Source organism: Aythya fuligula, chromosome 1 (assembly GCF_009819795.1).
Source record: "Aythya fuligula isolate bAytFul2 chromosome 1, bAytFul2.pri, whole genome shotgun sequence".
Taxonomy (NCBI): Eukaryota; Metazoa; Chordata; class Aves; order Anseriformes; family Anatidae; genus Aythya; species Aythya fuligula.
The window spans coordinates 115,156,803-115,176,960 of record NC_045559.1 but is presented as its reverse complement, the minus strand read 5'-3'; the positions used below and the strand labels follow the sequence as shown (position 1 = coordinate 115,176,960).

At 49.2% G+C, this 20,158-nt stretch overlaps 1 protein-coding gene across 8 annotated transcripts in view; it reads right to left on the bottom strand.

Moving 5' to 3' along the window:
* The window catches only part of PDE9A (phosphodiesterase 9A), a 41,197-nt gene that overhangs the window by 8,688 nt on the left and 12,351 nt on the right, over positions 1-20,158 (bottom strand). For 2 of the 8 annotated variants that reach the window (XM_032206933.1, XM_032206942.1), the window contains exons 3-10: positions 19,910-19,987; positions 18,327-18,370; positions 13,193-13,247; positions 12,308-12,378; positions 8,831-8,915; positions 5,726-5,807; positions 3,451-3,525; positions 688-774 (exon numbers count right to left, since the gene is read on the bottom strand). In XM_032206933.1, coding sequence (XP_032062824.1) covers positions 688-774; positions 3,451-3,525; positions 5,726-5,807; positions 8,831-8,915; positions 12,308-12,378; positions 13,193-13,247; positions 18,327-18,370; positions 19,910-19,987 — 577 coding nt within the window. Of the gene's footprint in view, positions 1-687; positions 775-3,450; positions 3,526-5,725; positions 5,808-8,830; positions 8,916-12,307; positions 12,379-13,192; positions 13,248-13,856; positions 13,875-14,184; positions 14,263-14,378; positions 14,468-14,624; positions 14,643-18,326; positions 18,371-19,909; positions 19,988-20,158 lie in introns of those variants that run through there. The other 6 variants (XM_032206947.1, XM_032206981.1, XM_032206967.1 and 3 more) reach the window with 6 other exon arrangements.

The window sequence follows — 20,158 nt, the reverse complement described above, 5'->3', positions numbered from 1 at the left end:
ACTGCTCCACATCCTCTAGGAATATGATAGGTTTTTCTGAGAAAGCTTTTTTTTTTTTTTTTTTTTTTTTTTTTTTTTCGCCTGAGAAAGTCAATGCTTTTGGCAAATTTTGTCTTGCAGTCTTTCTTGGACCTGACAACACTGACTTTGTAATGCTCCAGCATCTCTTCTATAGACATCTTAGTTTTGCTATGATCTTGTCTTTCATGGTTTGCATCTCTGCCAAATTCTCAACATTAAAGACCAAAGGAAAAAAGAGAAAAAAGAAAAAAAAAAAAGTTATTTAGCTTCTCAGAATTTCCTTTTCCTTCCGACCTTGCTCTTTTACTCCCTGTGATTAAGCACACTGAACAATTATTGCAAAGACTATTTTTTTGACCATATCTGAAGCTACTCATCTTGTCTCCACTTATGTTTGTTTCCAAGAGCGCTCACTGGAAATGAACTGCTCTTAATAATAGAAAGCTCAGCAAACAAATGCAAGGCAGTTAAAAAATTGTCATTGAGAATTGTCATCTGTGACCACAAGAATGCAAACATCTGCTGAAGGACTTAAATTTTAAGAATTTGTATAGATTGCCTGATTTCAGTGGTATTACTTGCGTAAGCCAAATTAATTCCTTGCGTGTTTCACTTATTGATTTTAAATTTGAAAAATGGCAAATATCAGTAATTTGAAATACTTACCAACCACCTCTTTAACGTGATAGGATTGATGTTGAAGTCTTTCACCAGCCCGAGATCATGGTACATATGTTCCAAACAACTCAGCATCTGTAGGCAGGAATAGACAGGTTATTGGCTCGGTAAATATCGTCTGAGTTTACAGTATGTTGCAAAGTGAATTTCCTCCTTGCAAGCATTGAATAATTGCAGGGCCCTCTTGCTAAGATGAAAGAAAGACGTTCAAAGATTGCATGATTAAAGACAGTACAAGAGGGGAGGCAGAGAGGTTCTGAGAGCTTTTTGAAGTAGGCAGATCACTGTGGACTTCACAGGTTTTGTGCTGGGCTTTGAATCACACCAGCTCTCTTTAGTAATTGTGATTTGTACATATCACAGCAATTTCTTCTCGTGAAAAAGTATAGCCATTTTTCTAATTCAGGGGGGATGTGGGCTTGTGCTAGTTCTCAATGAAATCAAGGGATGGAAACGGCTGAGGTCCTAGCTGCACAGCAACTGACAGCAGAAAGCTATCCCTCAAGAAATGCGTGCTCTGGTTCGAACTCTGCAACACTGCAGCGGGTTTGGGAACATCCATCCACTCCCTTGAACTCTAGCTGTGACTCCCAGCAGCTGAAAGGCGAGGGCGGGCTGCTCCTCCGTGACAGCATCTGCTCTGCAGCGGGAAGGGGATGCAGGCAGTTCAGCCCTGCCGCTCCCCATTCGTCTTCTGGGTTCGAAAACATGTTGCAGACGAGAGGTATCGATAATCCGATGTGTCTGGGCACACAGCAGCTGCCACCCGCCAGACACGAGCAGATTTCCGGGAGTTCAGGAGCCTGCGTATCTGCATTCCCATTTCTGAGGGCAAAATCTGCAGGGGGTAAAGTGCAGCCGTGATACGAGGCGCTGCAGTCCTCGCTGGAGACCGATCCAGGGGTTTTGATACGATGAGTGCAATGTCACCAATGTGGCCTGGGAGATATTTTCAGTCGGTTAGGTTTGTGTTATGTAGGCTCTTACAAACACTCCCAGAAAAATGACTTCATCTGATGAATTTTTATATGTATCCAGGGAATATACATCGTTCATGCAGAAACAAGGGGGCTGATTTTGAGTCATTCAAACAGGAAGAAAAAGTTTTTCCTACAGGACCCAAGGGGCAATGCCACAAGCTGCTCAGTGCTCCCAGCATCTTGCTGTAGACCACTGTGTCCTGCTCCTAGCCCACCTAAAGCAGAGAAACTCAGGTTCGTAATCTGCCTGCTCCACATGGGGCATGCAGACAAATGCTCCTTGCTAAACAAGCACTGGCAGAATCGAAATACTCTCTGTAAACACAACCCAGAGCTGAAAGGGTGAGACAAACCCATCTGGTGCTCTGCTCACCCGAGCTTGCACAGTATCTTATTGCTGAGCAGCATGCCTCCTTGCAGGGCATGCCTAATCTCCACACCCTCTTGTTAGCCTCCTTCACGCCACCATATAGTGTTTCCCAGCACTCGGAACGAGTTGCTGTGCTAAAACACTACGCCTCAGCGCACAAGAATCCGTGGATAATGATTTTTTGTCTCCATTTTGTCCCTATTCTTTCTTAACAGGCAGAGCAACGAGCCAGCAGTGCTGCGGCCCACCTGGCAGGTCGTAATTCTCTCGTGTGTTAGACCTGACAAGAGCTGAAAAGTTGGGGGCGAGCCATTTTGCCTGGGCAGCCGTATGGCTGTGATACAGGGAAAAAGGGCTGGGGGAGGGAGCCGTAACTGCTGAGCACCAGCCCCAGCTTGGCACAGACCGTGGGATGTGCTGCCAGCCTCTGCCAGTGGGAGACTGACCCAAAGCCACCGGAGAGCCCTTCTGCTCTTCTACCAGCCAGATGCAATATCCGACAGGAAGCATGCTGTTCCTGCGGGAGGGTGTGGGGTGTTTTTCCATGTCTTGTTGCTCTAGAGGTGCTGAGCCAGAATGACTCTTGCACTCGTCTTATTGAGACAGTAATTAAGGTAATTGCTGCTGGAGGTGCTGCTAGAACGTCCCACTCCTTCCCTTGAGGAAAGCCCAGCATTAAACCCCTGGTTTAGCCCTGCTCTCCCTTACATTTTTCCTAGGTGACATTTGCTCTTATTTACTGAACCTTGTTTTAGATTATATTATAAGCTGACCATTACGGGGGCATCCTTCGCCTTCAAGTTTCTGCAGAGGTCTACACATGAGCTTCCTAGGAGCTTCTGCAGTACAGGTGACGAACAAAGAATAACACTAATAGCACTAAAAAATTGCAGCAGCAATAGGAAAAAAGAAAAAGCAAAAGCAGTAAGAAAATACTGACAGGTCATGCATGCTGGTTGGCAACCTCTTCACAATGCACTGCAGAAAAACCCTTTCCTAAAAGTGTATGAATCAACACATGCACCTCTGCCTGCCTTCATACAGCAGCACTCAGCTTCACTGATTATTGCTGATGCCCTTAAGCATGTGCTTTGCTAGGGATTGATTTTTTTTCAGATGAAATGGCACAGGAGAACTCCTGTGGCAGCAATGATAGTGCACTGGTCATTGTGAGACATTAGGAAAAGATTAAAGGGGAAAAAAAAAAGAGGGGTCAGAGTATCATAATTAGCATTATCTCTCTGGCATCTGGTTGGGAAAAGTACCATGATATGAAGATGAAAAAAATACACTGGTAAGGCGCAGAGAAGGGAAAAAAATGCTCTGGACTATCTGAAAGGGCTCTTCTGGCCTTTCTGGCTCTCAGAAAAAGTGAAAACCCAGCTAGAATGGCATTGGTACCTCGTTGGGCTCCCACAGCCAGACGTCAAACGTTGGTTTCCGAAGTGCTTCGATGGTCTCCTGGGACAGCATGTACTGCAGATAAAAAAGCAGCCAGCATTAGCAAGGGTCCCCTGCCACCAGTTCCCATCCACACTGGGTTTAGCCAGATTTCCCAAGCAAAAAGCAACACGTCTCTCCCTCTGCCTGCCTAGCAGCGGGCTGCTGATTGGTGGGGGTCCTCCCAGAGTAGGTTTGGGAGGAGATGGAGGAGGATGGAGGTGTTATGAGTGGGCTTGCAGGTAAATCCAGCAAGGGGATGGAAAGGGCATGGGTGTGGATCCGTCCCTGACTGCACCGACTCCTCTGCCGGCTGAGCATTGCGACACGCGGTGCAGCCAGTCCTGGCGGGATGCTGTGGAGCGTCTGTGGTGCTTGTAGCACTAAATTAGCTGCCGGGTGTGATGTATCATCTTTTGGGTGATTTATGCTCCCACTCTGTGTATTTTTTCAAGAACGCCTACATTTTCAAAGCTGTTGTCAGCCTGCGCGATTTGAGTGATTTTTTGTTGTTACGCTCAGAGGCACAAAACAGAATTGAGCTCATCGGCCAGTTACAATTTGTTTACAGAAATGAAAAAAAAAAGGAGCACGGAGGGTTAAAAAAACAGGCAAAATCTGCACTCTCCTGAATCACATTTTCAAGACTCTGTTGATCAGAGTCATTCTGGGACACAAAAGCCTTGTAGCTTTAATTGGCACATTTACTATGGCTGTCTCTAATTAGTTTGGGCTTACTGTGCTGAGCAGGTGAATGAAATTACCCGAGTCTCAAATTGTTCATACTCAAGGAAGGGTAACACTGAAGACAAATTTTTCTTCTTGAGAAGGCAATGATGCTTTTGAATATATAATGTACATTTAATAATGATGTTCTGCAAGAAGTCTGTGAATTGCCAGTGCTGGTTTGTTATTTGTTCACATCTTCATTCAGTGGATTCATCGCTTCCTAGCCTCTATTAACACTGGACAAATCCAGCACCTGACAACTGATAACAAATTTTACAAATCTATCAAACAGAAGCCAAACTTCTTCTGAAACCAAAACGCCTATGAGCTTTGGTCTCTGAGGAATACAGACTACTGGTTTGCCTCGTAGTCACTCAGTACAACTCTGGTTGTTAATTCAGGGTTGTAATATCATAGTGGTAGATCTAAAATTGATTTGACTTTAAATCTACTTTATTATCAAAGGAAGTTACCAAGGGGGAAAAAAATCAATTTTAGAACTGGTGCTTTACGGAAATGTGTGTTAATGTCAGGAATACAGTCCCATTGGGCAAAAGTTAATGAAAAGAAATGTAAGGCAGCTTCTGAGACCTAGACGTCGCTTTTGCTAGGCAGAACAGAATAAGCAGCAGCCTTCTACTAGCACGGTAGGACTTACAATGGGCTGCTCTCTAAAGCTCTGAAGACAAATTTGCAAGGACGCACGTCCATATCAGATACCTGCACCACAGGTGACCACGTGCACTGGAGAGTGACTGAGCCAACTTTGATGTGTGCAAGCAAATGTCTGCTGTTAGCATGATTTGCATGCATGTGAGCTGGTGTTTTGTGAAGACCTGGGCTGGGCACAGGGCAGAGCACACCTGGTAGCTTTGTAAAACTGTGGCCAGAGCAAAGAGCAAAGATCCAGTGTGCTTCATGGTCCCAGCCCCATTCATCACCGCAGGTTTCTACGTGTATGTACCCAGCAGACATTTTTCTTCAAGCACTACTGTGTTGTTTTCTTTTTTTTTTTTTTTTTTTGTCTAGTGAATACACTAACTTCTTTTCTCAGGGACAATGAATCATCCTGGAGAGAATCCAATGTCGCATTTTCTCTCTGTTTCCCTAGGTGAAGCATCCCCATAAATTACTTTTTAAATTAAAAAATAATCCATTAGGAGAAACCAGGCAGCAGAACTATTTTCAATTACAGTAGAGCTTTATAGGCCTTTCTGGTTGTTTACTACGAGCATGCAGAATAAACAAATATAACTAGACAAAAGAGCGCTTAAATGTTGACAAATGCAAAATGTTCATTAACATTTCAAACGCTAATGAGCTTTCAAGTATTAAAGACTACTGAGGAACCAACTTGAAGCTCACCGCAGGCAATGACATTACGGAAGCTTTTCCATTAGCTTCCAGGGATTTTGGATCAGGCCCTGGGTTTAGAAGAGCTGGGGGGTTGTAAGCCAGCACTTGTCAGGGCAGCAAGCATGTGGTAAGATCAAGCACTGCACCGTACCTTTGGGTAGGATGGTACATCCCTCCGGGGAGTCAGCCTCTTGTTTTCATCCAAAAAGCTGTACTTGCAGGGACAGGTAGTCCTGGAATGAAATATTGAGGGAATGAAAAACCACGGTGCCTTGAGAAGTGCCAGAAGTGCTCTGGTCTCTCGGTAGGCATCGCTTGGAGAACCATGCAGCCTCCCAACCTCTTTCTAACGTGGTGCTGCTCAAAAGGTTTAAAATGTGGTCCTCTTTAGGATTTTCTCCCCTTGTGCAACGCTCCTCTGCCCCTTCTCTGTGTCGCTGAATTCAGCCTAGGAGCATCTTTCTTCAGACAGGTATCCATAAATACTTAAACCAAGTAACTTTTCTTTCAGTGAGCATCTTGTGTCTGCACATGCCATGCTGGAGACATTTGCAGACTCCAAGGCTGCATCAGGGCGGGTGAGCATCTGTTCTGAGGCACGACCATCTCGCCTGCTGTCCTTCAGCTGGGACAACAGCACAGAGGCACCAGGGCTTAGCAGATCCAGTCTGCTTGGCTCCCTGGTCCTGGAGGATGGGAGCCACTGCCAGCAATTACAAGTAATTAACACTTTCCTGGTTACTGCCACCAGCTGCCAGCTATCTACTCTTCCTCTGCATGCAGAAGAGCCAAGCTGATGCTATCCCATCTGAGCAGAGGGCTGTGATGCTGGGAGATGCTCCAGCCTTTGCAGGACATCTAGGTTTCTGCACCACACCGTGAGGGCAAGGAACTCACAGTCGGTCGCAGAGGTGTCCCCACAGCCACAGGGGCACAATAAAACCGATCGCTCCACGGTGTCACCCCCAGCAATCAGATAATGCTTCAGCTCAGCACGCGGTTCCCTGGTGCCTGATCACACGGGCTCTGATAACTGTCCGTGATGATGACCTTGCAGTTTGCATCTATCCCTGCAGTCCTAACGTTTGGATCATCCCTTCTCATTTTTCAGCCCCTCTGCCAGGTGAACCAAAGCGAACCAAAGTAGTCCATTAACATGTTTTGTCACTTTTTTTTTTCAGGATTTACAGATTTGATATCGCTTCTCTTCTATCTCCTCTCTCCTTTCTTCTCTATTGGGAATTGGCCCCGGCCTCTTGACTTTTCTCCTCTCAACGTTGACCTCTGTTATCATTTCTCATGGTTTTGTCTCAATCCTCCGCAAAGTTATGTCATCTTTAGCTCACAGTGCTCAGCCAGCTTCAGCCAGCAGCCTCCTCCTGCCCTGCACAAGGGGATTCTCAGCTGGTGAAAAGCTGTCTCCATCACCTCTAAATCCTCTTCCTCAAAATGCCACTGTGAGGGGAGTTAATGGGATAAAAACAGTGAGATTGGGGCATTCCTTGCCCTAACTGGAGCTGACTGCCAGGGTTAGCTGGGGGCCAGCCGACTGCCCCTATTTCCTAGCTGCAGTAAAACTTTGAAGCCTTTCTCCTGCCAAGCTGGGGAACACACCAGTGCTGGGATGCATCAGACTTCTACGAATGTGAAACTGTATCTGCACAGGGTCGGGTTTTTAAATGGCACTATAATGTTATTAGCATCTGCTAGCGTGAGCACAGAAAGCAGACTGGCAAAAAAAAATAATAAAAAATGAATGCAATTTGAGTGGGCGTGAGTGGAGTTGCTTTGCTCATCCTCAGCAGCTCCCAGTGGGGACCTCGTGGTGGCCAGGCCACCGAGAGCCCTCTTGGCCACCACGGAGGGACAAGTGACACCAGGGACAGCCAGCCTGGCCCGGGGCCGACACAGCACTCCCTGCTCCTGCTGCTCTGTTCGCAGGTTGCTGTTTGTGCCACAGAATGCAGATTGTAAAAGGACAGCCTGCCACGGGAATGAGTCACGGCTGCTGCTGGGGCAGCCTGGTGCTTCCTGAAGCACCTGGCAGCCTCCCCGCGAAAGAGAACCTGCTATAGCTGCCTTTTTTTGGCTTTACCCATCTGCTCGTGCATCGCTGCACCCCTAAATGCAACTCTCCCAGCTCCCCACAGCAGCAGATGAAAAAAAAAAAAGGATGTTACTTGCATATGTGCGTTTGCATTTGCTGCCCATCTGAGCTCTGCCTTTTCTAGGGAAATTTCCTCACACACCTGAAGGAGACACGAAGCAACCTGCAATCTCTCATACTGGTGTGGATCTGGAGTAGGTCTCCCGAGGTTAATAACATTACTCCATGTTTATGCCAGTATGACAGGTGAAATGGACCTTAGACCGAAGCGGACTGCGTTAATTCCCTATCTCCTGGAATATCCGGACAGTAAAATTTATAAAAGTGAGCGATTATAAAGCCTAATTCTTCTAGCAAAACCCCCGTTGCCCTCAAGAGGAACCAGTTTTGATTAAAGGCCGCCGAGTTTGACCCCAGATGAAGACGAAGCGTGCGGCTGCCAGCACAGCACGGTTCCACTTGCTGAGAACCCTTCACCCCCGCTCAGAGCGAGGTGCCTCCCGCTCAGTCGCCTTCCCCATCGATCATCCTGCAGTGACCATGTGCTTGTCCCGACGGGGCGCTTCGGTGACACGGGGGCAGGCTCACCAGCTGAGACCGCGTACCCTACGAAGCGCATTTTTTCCCTGCTGTTGTTTTAATTACAAAAAAAAGCCGGCTTGACAATTGTGGCGAGCCCTCGCATTATAACGCAAATTCCCAAATTCTTGTCAAAATTGGAATGGATGCTTTATAAATAGCACAAGATCGTAATTAGGAGAGCAGTTCCACAGATATTTGCTCTTTTCCAGAACATGGTTTGAATCTTACTGGAGCTAATTGGAGCAGATCCTAAGCAAGCACCACATTTTGCAAAAGGTCTTTTCCCATTCCCTCTCTCCCCGCACATCTGGATGAAGCATTGCCATTCAGCCTGGTGAAGCACAGGAAAAATCACCCTCCACAGCAAGACCTGCTTCTCTATTCAGGTGGCCCCAGCTACTTTAGCTGATGAATGGCACCGGCTCCTCAAATGTTAAATTAATTTGTTGTTTCTTTCCTTGCTCCGTTGCTTCTAAGCCCAGCGGGCGACTCGATCCTGCAGAAGTGTTGCAGGAGGGTTTGAAAGCGGCTGCGTATTTCTCTGGGTAGGTCTGGCGCAGAACTTACCTGCTGCTTCTCGCTGCCATTTCCTCCCTCATCTTTTTAATGTCGCTCTTGCATTTCTCAATCTCCACCACTTTCAGGCCTTCCACTGTCAACAAAGGAAAACACCAGGGGTGTTACCATGGCGAAACCCAAAGGCTCTGCTTTCACAACTGCAAAATTTCAAAGGGCTTTAACAGGGGGGGCTGTCCAGAGAGCGAGCGAGCCCCTACAGCCTGCCCCGGCTCTCGCACACGCGGGTGCTGCCAAAGTGATATGTCTTGAAAACCCAGAGGCATTCTTGGCTGCCAGTTTCAGGTACTAGCTCGAGCATTTTAATTCACAGACCGGCTACAAGGCCTCGGCTTTTCCACGATTGTTAGCAGCCGCCGGCTTGTTCTGATGCCTTGACTTCTCTGCCGTACAGCACGAATCAAAGGAAATCCTGAGCTAAAAAAAAAAAAAAAAAATCCCTCCCGCGATGGGCTGATAAGCGCAGCTAGACAAACATGCCGCAGTAGGATCTGAATTCCCATTGAGATAAAAGGTTTTAATCTGAAAGTTCACGCGGAGCACTGAGAGGCATCGCTGGGCATGGAGAAGCCAAAGCGAGACTGCAGGAGCGAGAGAGGAGCATTGAAAAAGTTTGACCGCCACCATTGATCTCCTCTTTATAGGCATCGAAGATCCATCACATGCTTTTGCCAATCAATTGTGCAATCAAAGGTTATTTCTGCATGTGGCACAGAAAATCCTATATCCCCCCTCTCTGTGTAATTAGGAACGCCACGAGGCAGAAAGTTTGATTGCCTGTTCGTGCTGCAACGCATTTCGGTGCACGTAGCTGGGACACCCCGCGCAGGGCGAGTGCAGGAATATTCTCCCTTCCCCTCTCGTGAACTACCAGCACGCTCAAGGACGTAGCGTGGCACTGTTTATGAGGAATGTGTCGTTCACGTGTAGCCATTTCACAGCTCGTTTTGTTTGCTGAACTCACTGCTTGCACGGCCAAGCTGTGGTTCAAGTAGCTGGAGGGAAGGCACAACGGGCCGATCGGCATTCAGCCACCTTCTTAGAAGAGGAGCATGGAAACCGTGCTGATCTGGAGGGGAACATGAACGTGATGAAAATCTGTTTTGGAAGGGCACAGCTCTGCAGTTAAGCAGAGACCTCATTTCTTTGTGCAGGTAACAACAAAAATTGCTTTTGAATGAGGAAACAAGAAAGGGGGGGAAAAAAAAGAAAAGATTTTGAACCAAGCCAAAAATGTCATCTACCAGGAGAGGGGAGGAAAAGGAGTTTGATTTATGCTTGATCACAGGGATACCCTCCACTTAAAAACCCCATTTCCAGGTGAACATATATTCTTGTCTAGCACCGTTGAAAGCAATTTCTTTGAGTGATCACAAAGTGACAATAGAAACACAACGCCGTCCTGCTTAGTCAGTATCTGTACTCTGGGCATCACGTTGTGCTTTTTTTTGGATACCCAGTTCCTACGCTGCTATATATTCGAGGGTATCCACCTGGGGGAAGCTTGGGGGCTGCCGAAGTGGTGGCTGGTGCCCATGCAAAGCAGCGGGAGCAGAGCAGGGTCACCAGACCCACAGGGTGGTAGGGCAGGCAACCGCGGAGGGGAGAGGAGATACGGAGCAAAATAGCAGCCCTGAGCGTTTTTTCCTGTTGCGTCTCTTCAGCTTGCTTCCAAATCCTCTCCAGGGGGGCAGGGAATTTACATAATTATTTTCTTCAGGTGGATGTGAGACGCTTACAAATTGTTAAGGGTTTTGCCAGCTCCCTCATCCCCGTGTAGGCTGCTGCACAAAGCATTCCCAGCGCCTTCCCTGCATGGAGGCCTTGTCTGAGCTTTAGGCTGGATCTCAAAAGATCACTTGAAAAGTTTGGGCTCCTTGAAACACATCTCTGGACAGCAATGGGAAGGAAGCTGCGAACGTGCCATGTGAGGTGCAGATGTTGTGCTGTTGTGGGCACTTATCCCTGCACACACGACCCCACTGGGGAAGAAGTCCTGGAGATCGCACGTGAGAGTGGTGGGAAAGGGATCTCCGAAGGAGGTGGGGGAGAAGGCAAAACAAAAGCACAATTCTTTTCCCGTTTGGCTTGCAAGTGATAAATGGCCTTGTCATGTGCGCTGATGAAGGGCCCATTATATTATTCTGCAGCAAGAAATACCTCCTGAAAAGACCCTGTGCTGTCTAAAGAAATCCTTGGGCTGCATCCAGCCCTGGAACGGGGCTCTTCGAGCAACCCCTGGGATCCCTGCTTGAGAGGGGAGGCTGGGCTCTCCCTCCCCCTCCGCTTTGCTTTGCAAACGTGCAAGCCTGGGAGCTGCAGATGTGGCTCCGTGGCGAATTCGGGAGGTCCCACCTCGAGCAGCTCCTTCCCAGGGAGCTCCTTCCCCCAGGAGGGGGCTGCCGGAGGTGCCACAGGGAGCAGCCAGGCAGAACAGCAGCATTTTGCTGCATCTTGCATTTGCCTTGGCCAGCCCGTGGCTGGCTGGGCTCCTCGCAAGGGGGGGGGCCTGGGAGGGCTCCCCTGCAGCTGCTCCTTGAACAAGACTGCTTTTTTTTTTTCCCCTTTCCTGCTGACAAAGGCATCACTTTCGCTGAGCAGCTGCAGGGTCAAGGTAGCTTCTGGTTGAGGGAAATTTCAGGAAAACAACTTTTTCCACGAACCAGAAACTTTTTTTTTTTTTTTTTTCCCAGCCAGCCCCAGTGAGAAAGTGCTCTTTGCAGCTGTAGTGTCGGGGAAGTTTAAATGCTGCATATCAATGAGGATGTGGCCTTTGGTGTCAAAACTGTGCCAGGGGACGGCGTCTTGTTCATCTACCTGCCTTTCTACCCTACCCTGCCTTTCCCAGGTCTGCTCTATGCACAGTATACTGAAAAATGATAAGTTGGATGCTGCCTGGAAAAAAAAAAAAAAAAAAAAAAAACAGAAAAGGAGCTCTTTCACCAGATGAACTTGACTTTGTTGTTGCACAGTAACTAAAACCAACCGTGTCACCATCAGCACACGGAACAAGCGAGGCGAGCTCAAAATGCTGCTGCTGCTGCCTTGCATGTGCCAGTGGATGGCCAGGGCCGAGGAGGTGCAGCCCCCCCGTGCTCATGGCTCAGAAATCAGCAAGAACAAGCCCCACGACAGCTTAACTAACAGGCGGTGCTTCCCAGAGGAGAAAGGCTCACCGAAAGACAAAATGCACAACCCGTGCCAATACCCAGCGCGCTGACCCAAAGCAGAAGGCAGCTGCGACACCTTCCTGCAGTTAGCTAAGGGCGTAGCAGGCAGAGCTCGGGCTGCAGGTGTGTTAGCAGAGCGATGCTGTAGGGGAGACCCCCGCGGAGGTGCTGGGGGGCTGCTGGATGCAGGGGGGTGATGTGGGGCCAGGGCCGGGGATGGCAGGGGATGCGGGAGGGGACGGGGTGCTCCGGGGTGAGAGAGCAAGGGTTTCTGCGACGCGAGCACAGGGACACTCACATTCAACCTTTTTCTCCAGCATTGCCAAGTGATTAGCTACTTCCGTTTTCAGTTCATTGATTTTAAAAACCCTGGAAAGAAAACCCTCATGGATTAATGTCATACAGTTAGCGCCGTGGCGACCCTAGCTACAGACCGCCAGAAACTTTTTGGGAGGATTGATCAGGGCCACTTGTGGCTGCCGTAAGGAAAAGAAGATTTTCCATGGCCATGTCAAAGTTTGGGGCAGAAAATCCACGTTTCATTTTCAGAAAAAAAAAAAAAAAATAATTAAAACCAAAGGATTTTGTTGTGGCTCTGTGAATCTGCTGCGGCTCTGCAATGCTCCAGCACCCCCCTGTCTGCAGTGACTTGGTGTTTGTTGTACCCCCCCCTCGGGAAGCGATGTGAAACTGATAATGCTCTGTCCAACAGCAGCACCTTGGTGCTGCCACACGCTGCAGCTCTCCTCTGAATTAACCTGGTGATGTGCTGAGCCGTGGTGGAGTTGATCTGTCCTGCCAAAACTAGCTGGGACGAAATTAGCAGCCCCTGCTGATGCTCAGAAATCCTCACTGAGGAGGGACACATGCATGTGATAAAGGGAAAAAATGGAACAAATCAGCTGGGTTTTGTGTTCTACAAAGGAGCTTTTCATTTGCTTCCTAAGAGGGCAGAAGCACTGTAAGAACATTTAATTTTAGATTAAATATAAGCTAGAATTGCTCTCAGTTTAAGCTACCGCATTGCTCTCAGCAGGAGGTACGTGTGTACCTGGCCTAAATTCGGCAGGAAGAGAGGGATTTGAAAGAGATTTTAAATGCCTCTCTATCTCCTATGAAATTTTCACTTCTGGGTGATAAAAGAAACAAAACTTTAAATAAATAATGATGTTCAGCATCCTACCTTGAGAACTGCTCGGCAATCTGTCCCAATAAATTCTGGAACAATTCTTCTTTATCTAAAACAACAGAAGAGACACAAAAGACAAAATGAAAAGTGAGGAGACACACTCAGCATCCCTGCAAGGAGGGCTTTGACAATGAGGGACTCGGCCAAAAAGTCATCCTGGGTCCCCTGAAGAGTGTCAGCATTTGGTCATGCAGCTGAGTCCACCTTTTGCCTGCCGTCCTCCGCCTTGCAGAGCACAGGCAAGCCCTCCCCAAAGTTTTCTGGGGGTGCTGGACCTCTGAGAGGCATCTTGTTTGGAGGAGACCCCTTTGATGTCTCCTAGGTGGGATGTGTGGGTTCCCTCGGCTGCCGGGGTGCCATGGGGCCAGGAGAGCCAGCCTGGGGAAGCCCCACTGGTGTAACCCACACCACACTGCCTGCGGTGTGCGCGTCCCTCCGGCCTCTCGTGCTGCAGGAGCGGAAATGTTTGCATGCTTTTCGTACACAGATCACCGAGCGCCCGCTTATCCCCTGCACAGAAGCACCCCGGTGGCGTTTCGGGAGCTCCTTCTTGTGCTTTTCGCAGCGCCCCTCATGAGTGCAATCACCTGCACTGAGTGCATCGGAGAGAAGTGCAGCCCAGCGCTCACAGCATGCTCCTAAATAACAGCTCTTGTACCTGTTGAAAGGATTTGCAGGCGCTCAGACAGCGGAGACGCCAGAAATGCTCGTTGAGAGCCTTCAGCTTTCGGCACAAAGCAGTTTGGCTGCAACCCCCGGGTCCCCAAACCGGAGCAAGAACGGGAGGGCTCCCATCTAACCCCCTCGCTTCTGCTGCCACCCGGCTCCCAGCGGGGCGGCTGGCAGCACAAAGGAGATCGGTTCTTATCTCGCAGACCCGTTTTCCCGTTTCCCCGCTCTCACGCACAGACAAAAACAAGCCTGCTGCTGAAAACCCCACCGAGCGAGCACCACCGCGTCCCAGTTAAGAGGGGAGGAAAGCTTACCGTGGGCAGCACCTGGGATGAGAGACAAATCCGGCGGTGGGGCTTAGCAGAGCCACCCGTGCCCTCTCCCTGCACTGCTGCTCAGCACTGACAGCGGCTGGAGCGTGCGGGAAGCTGACAAGTCCTCTATAAACACCGGCCCGGTAAAAAAACAACCAATCTTACTTTCACTCCCTCCCCCTGCCAAAACTCACTTGGAGTACTAGGACATTCTCATCCCAGGAACAGTCAGCTGCAATCTGATGTTTATGGATGTAATAAAAGACTTTCAAAACGAAGATGTATGTTTTTATAACCCTAGGGTGCAGTACAGATATATGACTAAGAGTGGCAGCTCGTCTCATCTTAAAGGGACAACGAGCCTTTTCTTTGCCCTGCTCCTTTCAGGGGGGTAACTCCCAATTACGAAGAAAATGAAGCAGCTCACCCGTGTCACTTACTCTTGCTCATCCCCTCCTCTGCAAACAGGAAAGCCGAGTGTCCTTCTACTCCCTTTGCTCCGGTCTGACTGCTTTTCTCCACGCTGACACCCAGGGTCCCCCCAGCTCCCTTTCACCTCAGCTGCTTTATTTTTTCACCGCAATGTCCTGCCCTCATGTGTGCCTGTGCCTTTGGCTCGGGCGCCTGCCCGTGTTCCCCCTTCCTGTGATTTGTTTGGACCTGGGCGGTCAGAGGAATTCAGCAAGCACACAGGCAGGTGGGCACGCACCTCAGGAAGCCTTGGAAGCCCACGTCCGTGAGTCTCATCACACCGAGTGCCAAATTCGCTTGGCAGCTCGGGGTAATTTGGGCTGCCGCATGCAAGCCCTCGCTAGGTGAGTAATCCCAAGGCAGCTGCCCCGCGCCCCACGCAAGCGCTTTTCTCATATTCTTCTCTCTTGCCTGAGCTATGGGTGTCAACGTGCCTCCAAATGGAAAAGAGATCCCAGAATAGGTAGATTTAGACGCAGTGATGAGCTTCTGTGGCTTTACCAGCAATAAACAGGTACCTGTGCAAGGGCCTGTGCACTGAATCGTTGAAGAAACCCAAGTGCTTCCCTGCTGAAGCTGCCCAAATGGCCTGTGGGCTGGCCCTGCCCCTGACAAGACTCTTGTAGCAGGCACCTGCACCTGTCAAGACAGCTCTCCCACGTCAAGCAATATCCCTGGGGAAAAAAGGTGGGTTTCCCTCCCCGTGTGGTGGCCTCCAGCCCCATCAGGGCAGCAGCAAGGGTGCTGCTCTCTCTGGATCTTTTCACATCCTTTCCAGGGGCTGCTCGCGTTGGAGGCCCCACAAGAAAGAGCTGTAGATGGTGGTGCGGGGAGAGTGGTGGCCAAGCTCAGCACATCGCACGTACTTTTGGCTTTTGTCCCTTGTGAGGTCTTTACAGACTCACTCAACCTTGTAGAGGTAGGAAAGCCTCAGCCCATGCTTCCCCCTAGGTAGGACCACTGCGGGTCAGGCCCACTGAGCACCACCCTAACTCCTTCCTCCATGCTCTCAGAAGAAAAATAAACTTCAGTTGTATTTCTCAAGAGCATGCTGCCAGCAGGATTTGTTCCCTTAATTGGCATTTTCAGCAGTTTTGCAGAGTGCCTGAACTCCAAGCACAGCTACAGCGCAGCCATCACTTTGTGAGCTTTGAGCCTGTTCCAACTCGAGGGCGCAGACCAGAGCCTCTCTGCTGTCAGGAGGGACAAGATGCCATCTCAGAGGGGTTTTGCAGGCCAGGTGAACATGGTGTCTGCCTGGGAGTGATGCAGCGACCACCGCTGCCTCCAACAGCCACTGAGTAACAACCTCTGTAATCCCAACCCTCTCCCCTGGCTACCGCCAGGAAATGAAGAACAGTTTCTAGCTGGACTCTGGTGGATATCTCTTTTGCTGGATGAAAGCCACTGCTTGTATTTCCCTCCCGAAGGATTGTATTTTCCAGTCCCACCTTCTACAGCCTTTGTTCTGTTGAAGCACGCACCACTCTCTTCCAGCTGCTTGGGAGACTGCTGGAAGGAGGTGCATCAGCTCCCAGCACTGTGGAAATTGGGGTGACCCTCTTTTGGCATGCTTTTGAAGAAGTTGCTTTGGGAGGCAGAATCACACAGGCAGAGTTGTTTTAGAAGTGACGGCTAGAACAGAGCTTTTCTATATTTTTTTTTCTTTTAATGAAGAAGAACAATTTCCCACTCTGCTCATTCTTCCTACTCTCAGCAAAATGTCAGGAATGCTTAAGATTAATGACAACCCATGTGAAAGAGAAACAGACACCAAGGAACACTCATTCCATCACACACAGTTCAACTTTCTGCCTCTTTCCCCAGCAGATTCTGTCTTATGCTTTGGCAACCTACCACCAGAATTTTTCTTGCCCTTCTCAGCTCAGATCTTTGGAAATCTTTGTTCTATAAAACGCAGGGAGGGAGCAGAGACCTTGCTGACACAGTGAGCTTCATTCAGCACAAAGCAGAGCCATGTGCTGTCAGCCAGGCTGAAAAATGAGGGCCCTGGGAAAGTGTGAGAAGTCATGTATGGTCTTATAAAAATATACGGCTAGCTTCGTGTGGAGAAAAAAAAAAAAAAAAAAGCCCTTCAACCAGCTTCTCTGCTGGTATACCATGGTGGCATTCCCAGGAACAGCCCCATCAGCATTCACCTTTCTCTATCTCAGGGTATGTGGATATTGGTTACATATACAGGGTGGTATATGTAGATAAAGGTGCTCCAGCCGAGACCCCACCTTGTCTGACCTGATAATGCATGCATGTGCTCCTGGACTAGCAGCGTGATGCTGCCCCTGCTGAGTTTGTTACAATAAGGAAATAGTTTAACAAACAGCTTCCTTCCTCTTAGCGGTCACGTGTGTCCTTTGGCTTTGGCTGGTGACACAGGACCAGTTTATGGCTTGCAACAAACTTCTCTGTGATAAAGTTCTTCCCTGTTTTCTGTCTGCTCTCTGCTTTCATTTGCTCTCAGCCTGCACAAGGGCCCAGCTGTTGCCTCTCCGTGTCAACCCAGGCATCCTCCTTCATTGCCTAGCTGTGCCCTTTCCTGTAAGCACCTCTGCTGTGGGGAATATGGGCACTTCAAAGAGAGGCTTCAGCTCCCTGCACCTCCCCATCTATAAAACACAGCGCTGTGAGACACTGTTTTCTCGCATAACACAGGAGCCTAAGCACGAAAAAGCAACTAGCAGGAAAACAGCCAAACTGCCTTGCCCCTGTCCCAGGAGCCTCACCCATTTCTGTAAACCATTTTTTGTTCAGACACAGACTTCCTGGCTTCCTCCTGTTCTTCCCATGTGCTCTCCATTCCCAAAATGATCTTAACCTCTTGCCTCTGTCTCTCCTATCTTCCCATTTTACTCCTCCAGACTGTGTCCCCAGGTGATGTTCCCTTCCCTCCCCAGGGCAGCTCCACCAGGTACAACCCAGGGTCCTGCTCAGGCTGCCTGGGAGAGACTGAGTGGCAGGAGATACTGCAATTGATGAGGATGAGGGCTGCTTTGAGTCAGACAATCTACAGGAATTGCCCCAAGCAAATGCTCTGCTCCAGTGGCCAAGAGCTGCTGGCCTGAGCCCAACACCGGCATGCAAAGAAAAACAGTGAAAATGCCACTTCAGTCCTGCCTGAGGAGGACAACACCACTGTGCACTGGGGAACGTATTCCAGATGTCATCTTTCATCCAGGCCTCCTTTAATCTTGTCAGGTGTATTTAAATATTTATTACACTCCGAGCTACTATGCCCACAACAGAAATTATGCTCCCTCCTCAGCCATTTGGAAATAACACAGGGTTCAAACGCAGTGCTCGGCTTTCAGCAGAGGTTTGCTGAGGGGTGAACAAAGCACTGTGGGATGGGCTTTCAAGCGCGGTCGGCAATGCCTTCGCAGCACCACTGCTCTGTGCTGAGTCAGGCCCAGGCTGAGCACTTTGGAAGTCCCCTGGCCTCCAGCCATTCCACCTCATCTTCAAAGACTTTGAAATTTGGGGACAACTTTTTTCTTTTTTCTTTTTCTTTTTTTTTTTTTTAAATTTTCCTCCAGAATACTTTTAATTCTGCCATAGCTTCAGCCACAACAGAATGCATCACAGCCACATAATTTCTGAATGGAAATGATTGCAACCTCAGTTTTAGCAAATACAGTTCAAAAGGGTTATTTTACCTGAGAGCTGCCCAGTGGCAACAGGTATCACTTTGTAGGGAGACCTGGAAGAGTCGGAGAGGGTTGATGTTAGCAGTGCTGAGAAAGCAGCTTGTATTTCACATCTGCATTCCCTGAGGAGGAAAAGTATCACAGAATCACAGCATATCCCAAGTTGGAAGGGACCCACAAGGATCAACAGGTCCAACTACTGGGTCCACATGGGACCACCCAAAAATCAGGCCCTATGGCCGAGAGCATTGTCCAAACACTTCTTGAACTCCAGGCTTGGAGCCAAGACCATTTGGAGTAGGCTTGGGGCTATGACCACTGCCCCAGGGAGCCTGTCCCAGTGCCTGACCCCCCTCTGGGTGCAGACCCTTTCCCTAATCCCCAGCCTGACCCTCCCCTGTCCCAGCTCCATGCCGTCCCCTCGGGTCCTGTCACTGTCCCCAGAGAGCAGAGCTCAGCGCCTGCCCCTCCGCTCCCCTCGTGAGGGAGCTGCAGGCCGCCATGAGGCCTCCCCTCAGCCTGCTCTGCTCGGGGCTGAGCAAACCAAGGGGCCTCAGCCGATCCTCACACATCGTGCCCTCCAGACCCTTTGCAGTCTTTGTAGCCCTGCTTTGGACTGTAATAGCTTTGTGTCCTTTTAGTGTGGTGCCCAAAACTGCACACATTACTCAAGGTGAGGCTGCACCAGTGCAGAGCAGAGCAGGACAACCACTTGTGACAATCACAGAATATCTGAACATATTCTAAGCCCGTTCAAACTCTGTCATTTTAAATATGGAGGGGGCACTTTTTATGCACAATTAACCCTCAGTTTACTGCTGACCTACACACAAGGAGATCTTTCTTGTGAAACAAATGTGGTAAAAATGCCTCTTCTTTGGCAAGTCTCAAGAGCTTGCAGACTGAGATGGTGAGGAGCTCTGCTAGGCTGGAAGGAAGCTCCTGTGGTGGGGACCATGCTCATGGCACCCAGAGCAAGAGGTTGTAGCATTGTAGCATCATGGCTGCTGGGGCTCTGACACGTGGCACCAGTGTAGGTAACACCAGAGACAAGTCACGATGAAATTTGCAATGGAATAAGTAACAGCAGAAGTAGTAACTGTGAGCAGTCACAGTAAAAATAAAAGTGCAAGGCTGAACAAGCAACGGGGAGCCAAGGAGAAAAAGAGAAAGGGATGTGGAGACAGGAAGGGCCAACGCCAGCGTGGAAGAGGCTTAACCTCATCAAAGACTTTGACTTCGCTTGCGGCTGATGTCACGGTTTGGTCCTAACAGAGCAGTAAAGGAGCCAGGGAACAAAGGAGCTGGGAGCCTTGACAGCAAACAGAGTGGGATGGGAACATCTGTTCTGCATTAAATACTTAAAAGCAGTATTTTTTCCTCAGACAATCACTCCTACTTTAATAACAAGCAAAAAATCTTCAAAACCAGCTGGCATCAGAGTTATAAGCCAGCAGGCTGTTCGTGGTGTCACCTCCCTGCCCCTGGCAAGCTGCTCACCTCATGTTGCCTACAAGAGGCATCGCAGCCCAACACCCGCTCTCCCTTGGGCATGACCCCCTTTTTGAGGAGCACGTTGCAGCACAGCTTACCTCTCCGAGTTTGCTGGCATCGTCGGGTCAATGGATACCATACAATTGTCTGCTGTCAAGAGGGAGATGGTTGTGTTTCTGAAAAGTATGTTCCAGAGAGGTTTATTTGAGCGAGAAATGCTGGCTGAGATCCTATGCTGCCGTGCACGGCACACAGCCATTTTCCCTTGTGCAGTACTCCTGGCATGGCTGATGCTACCCCAGACCCACTTTTACGTGGTGCAGAAAGGGTCAAAGCACAGGGCCAGG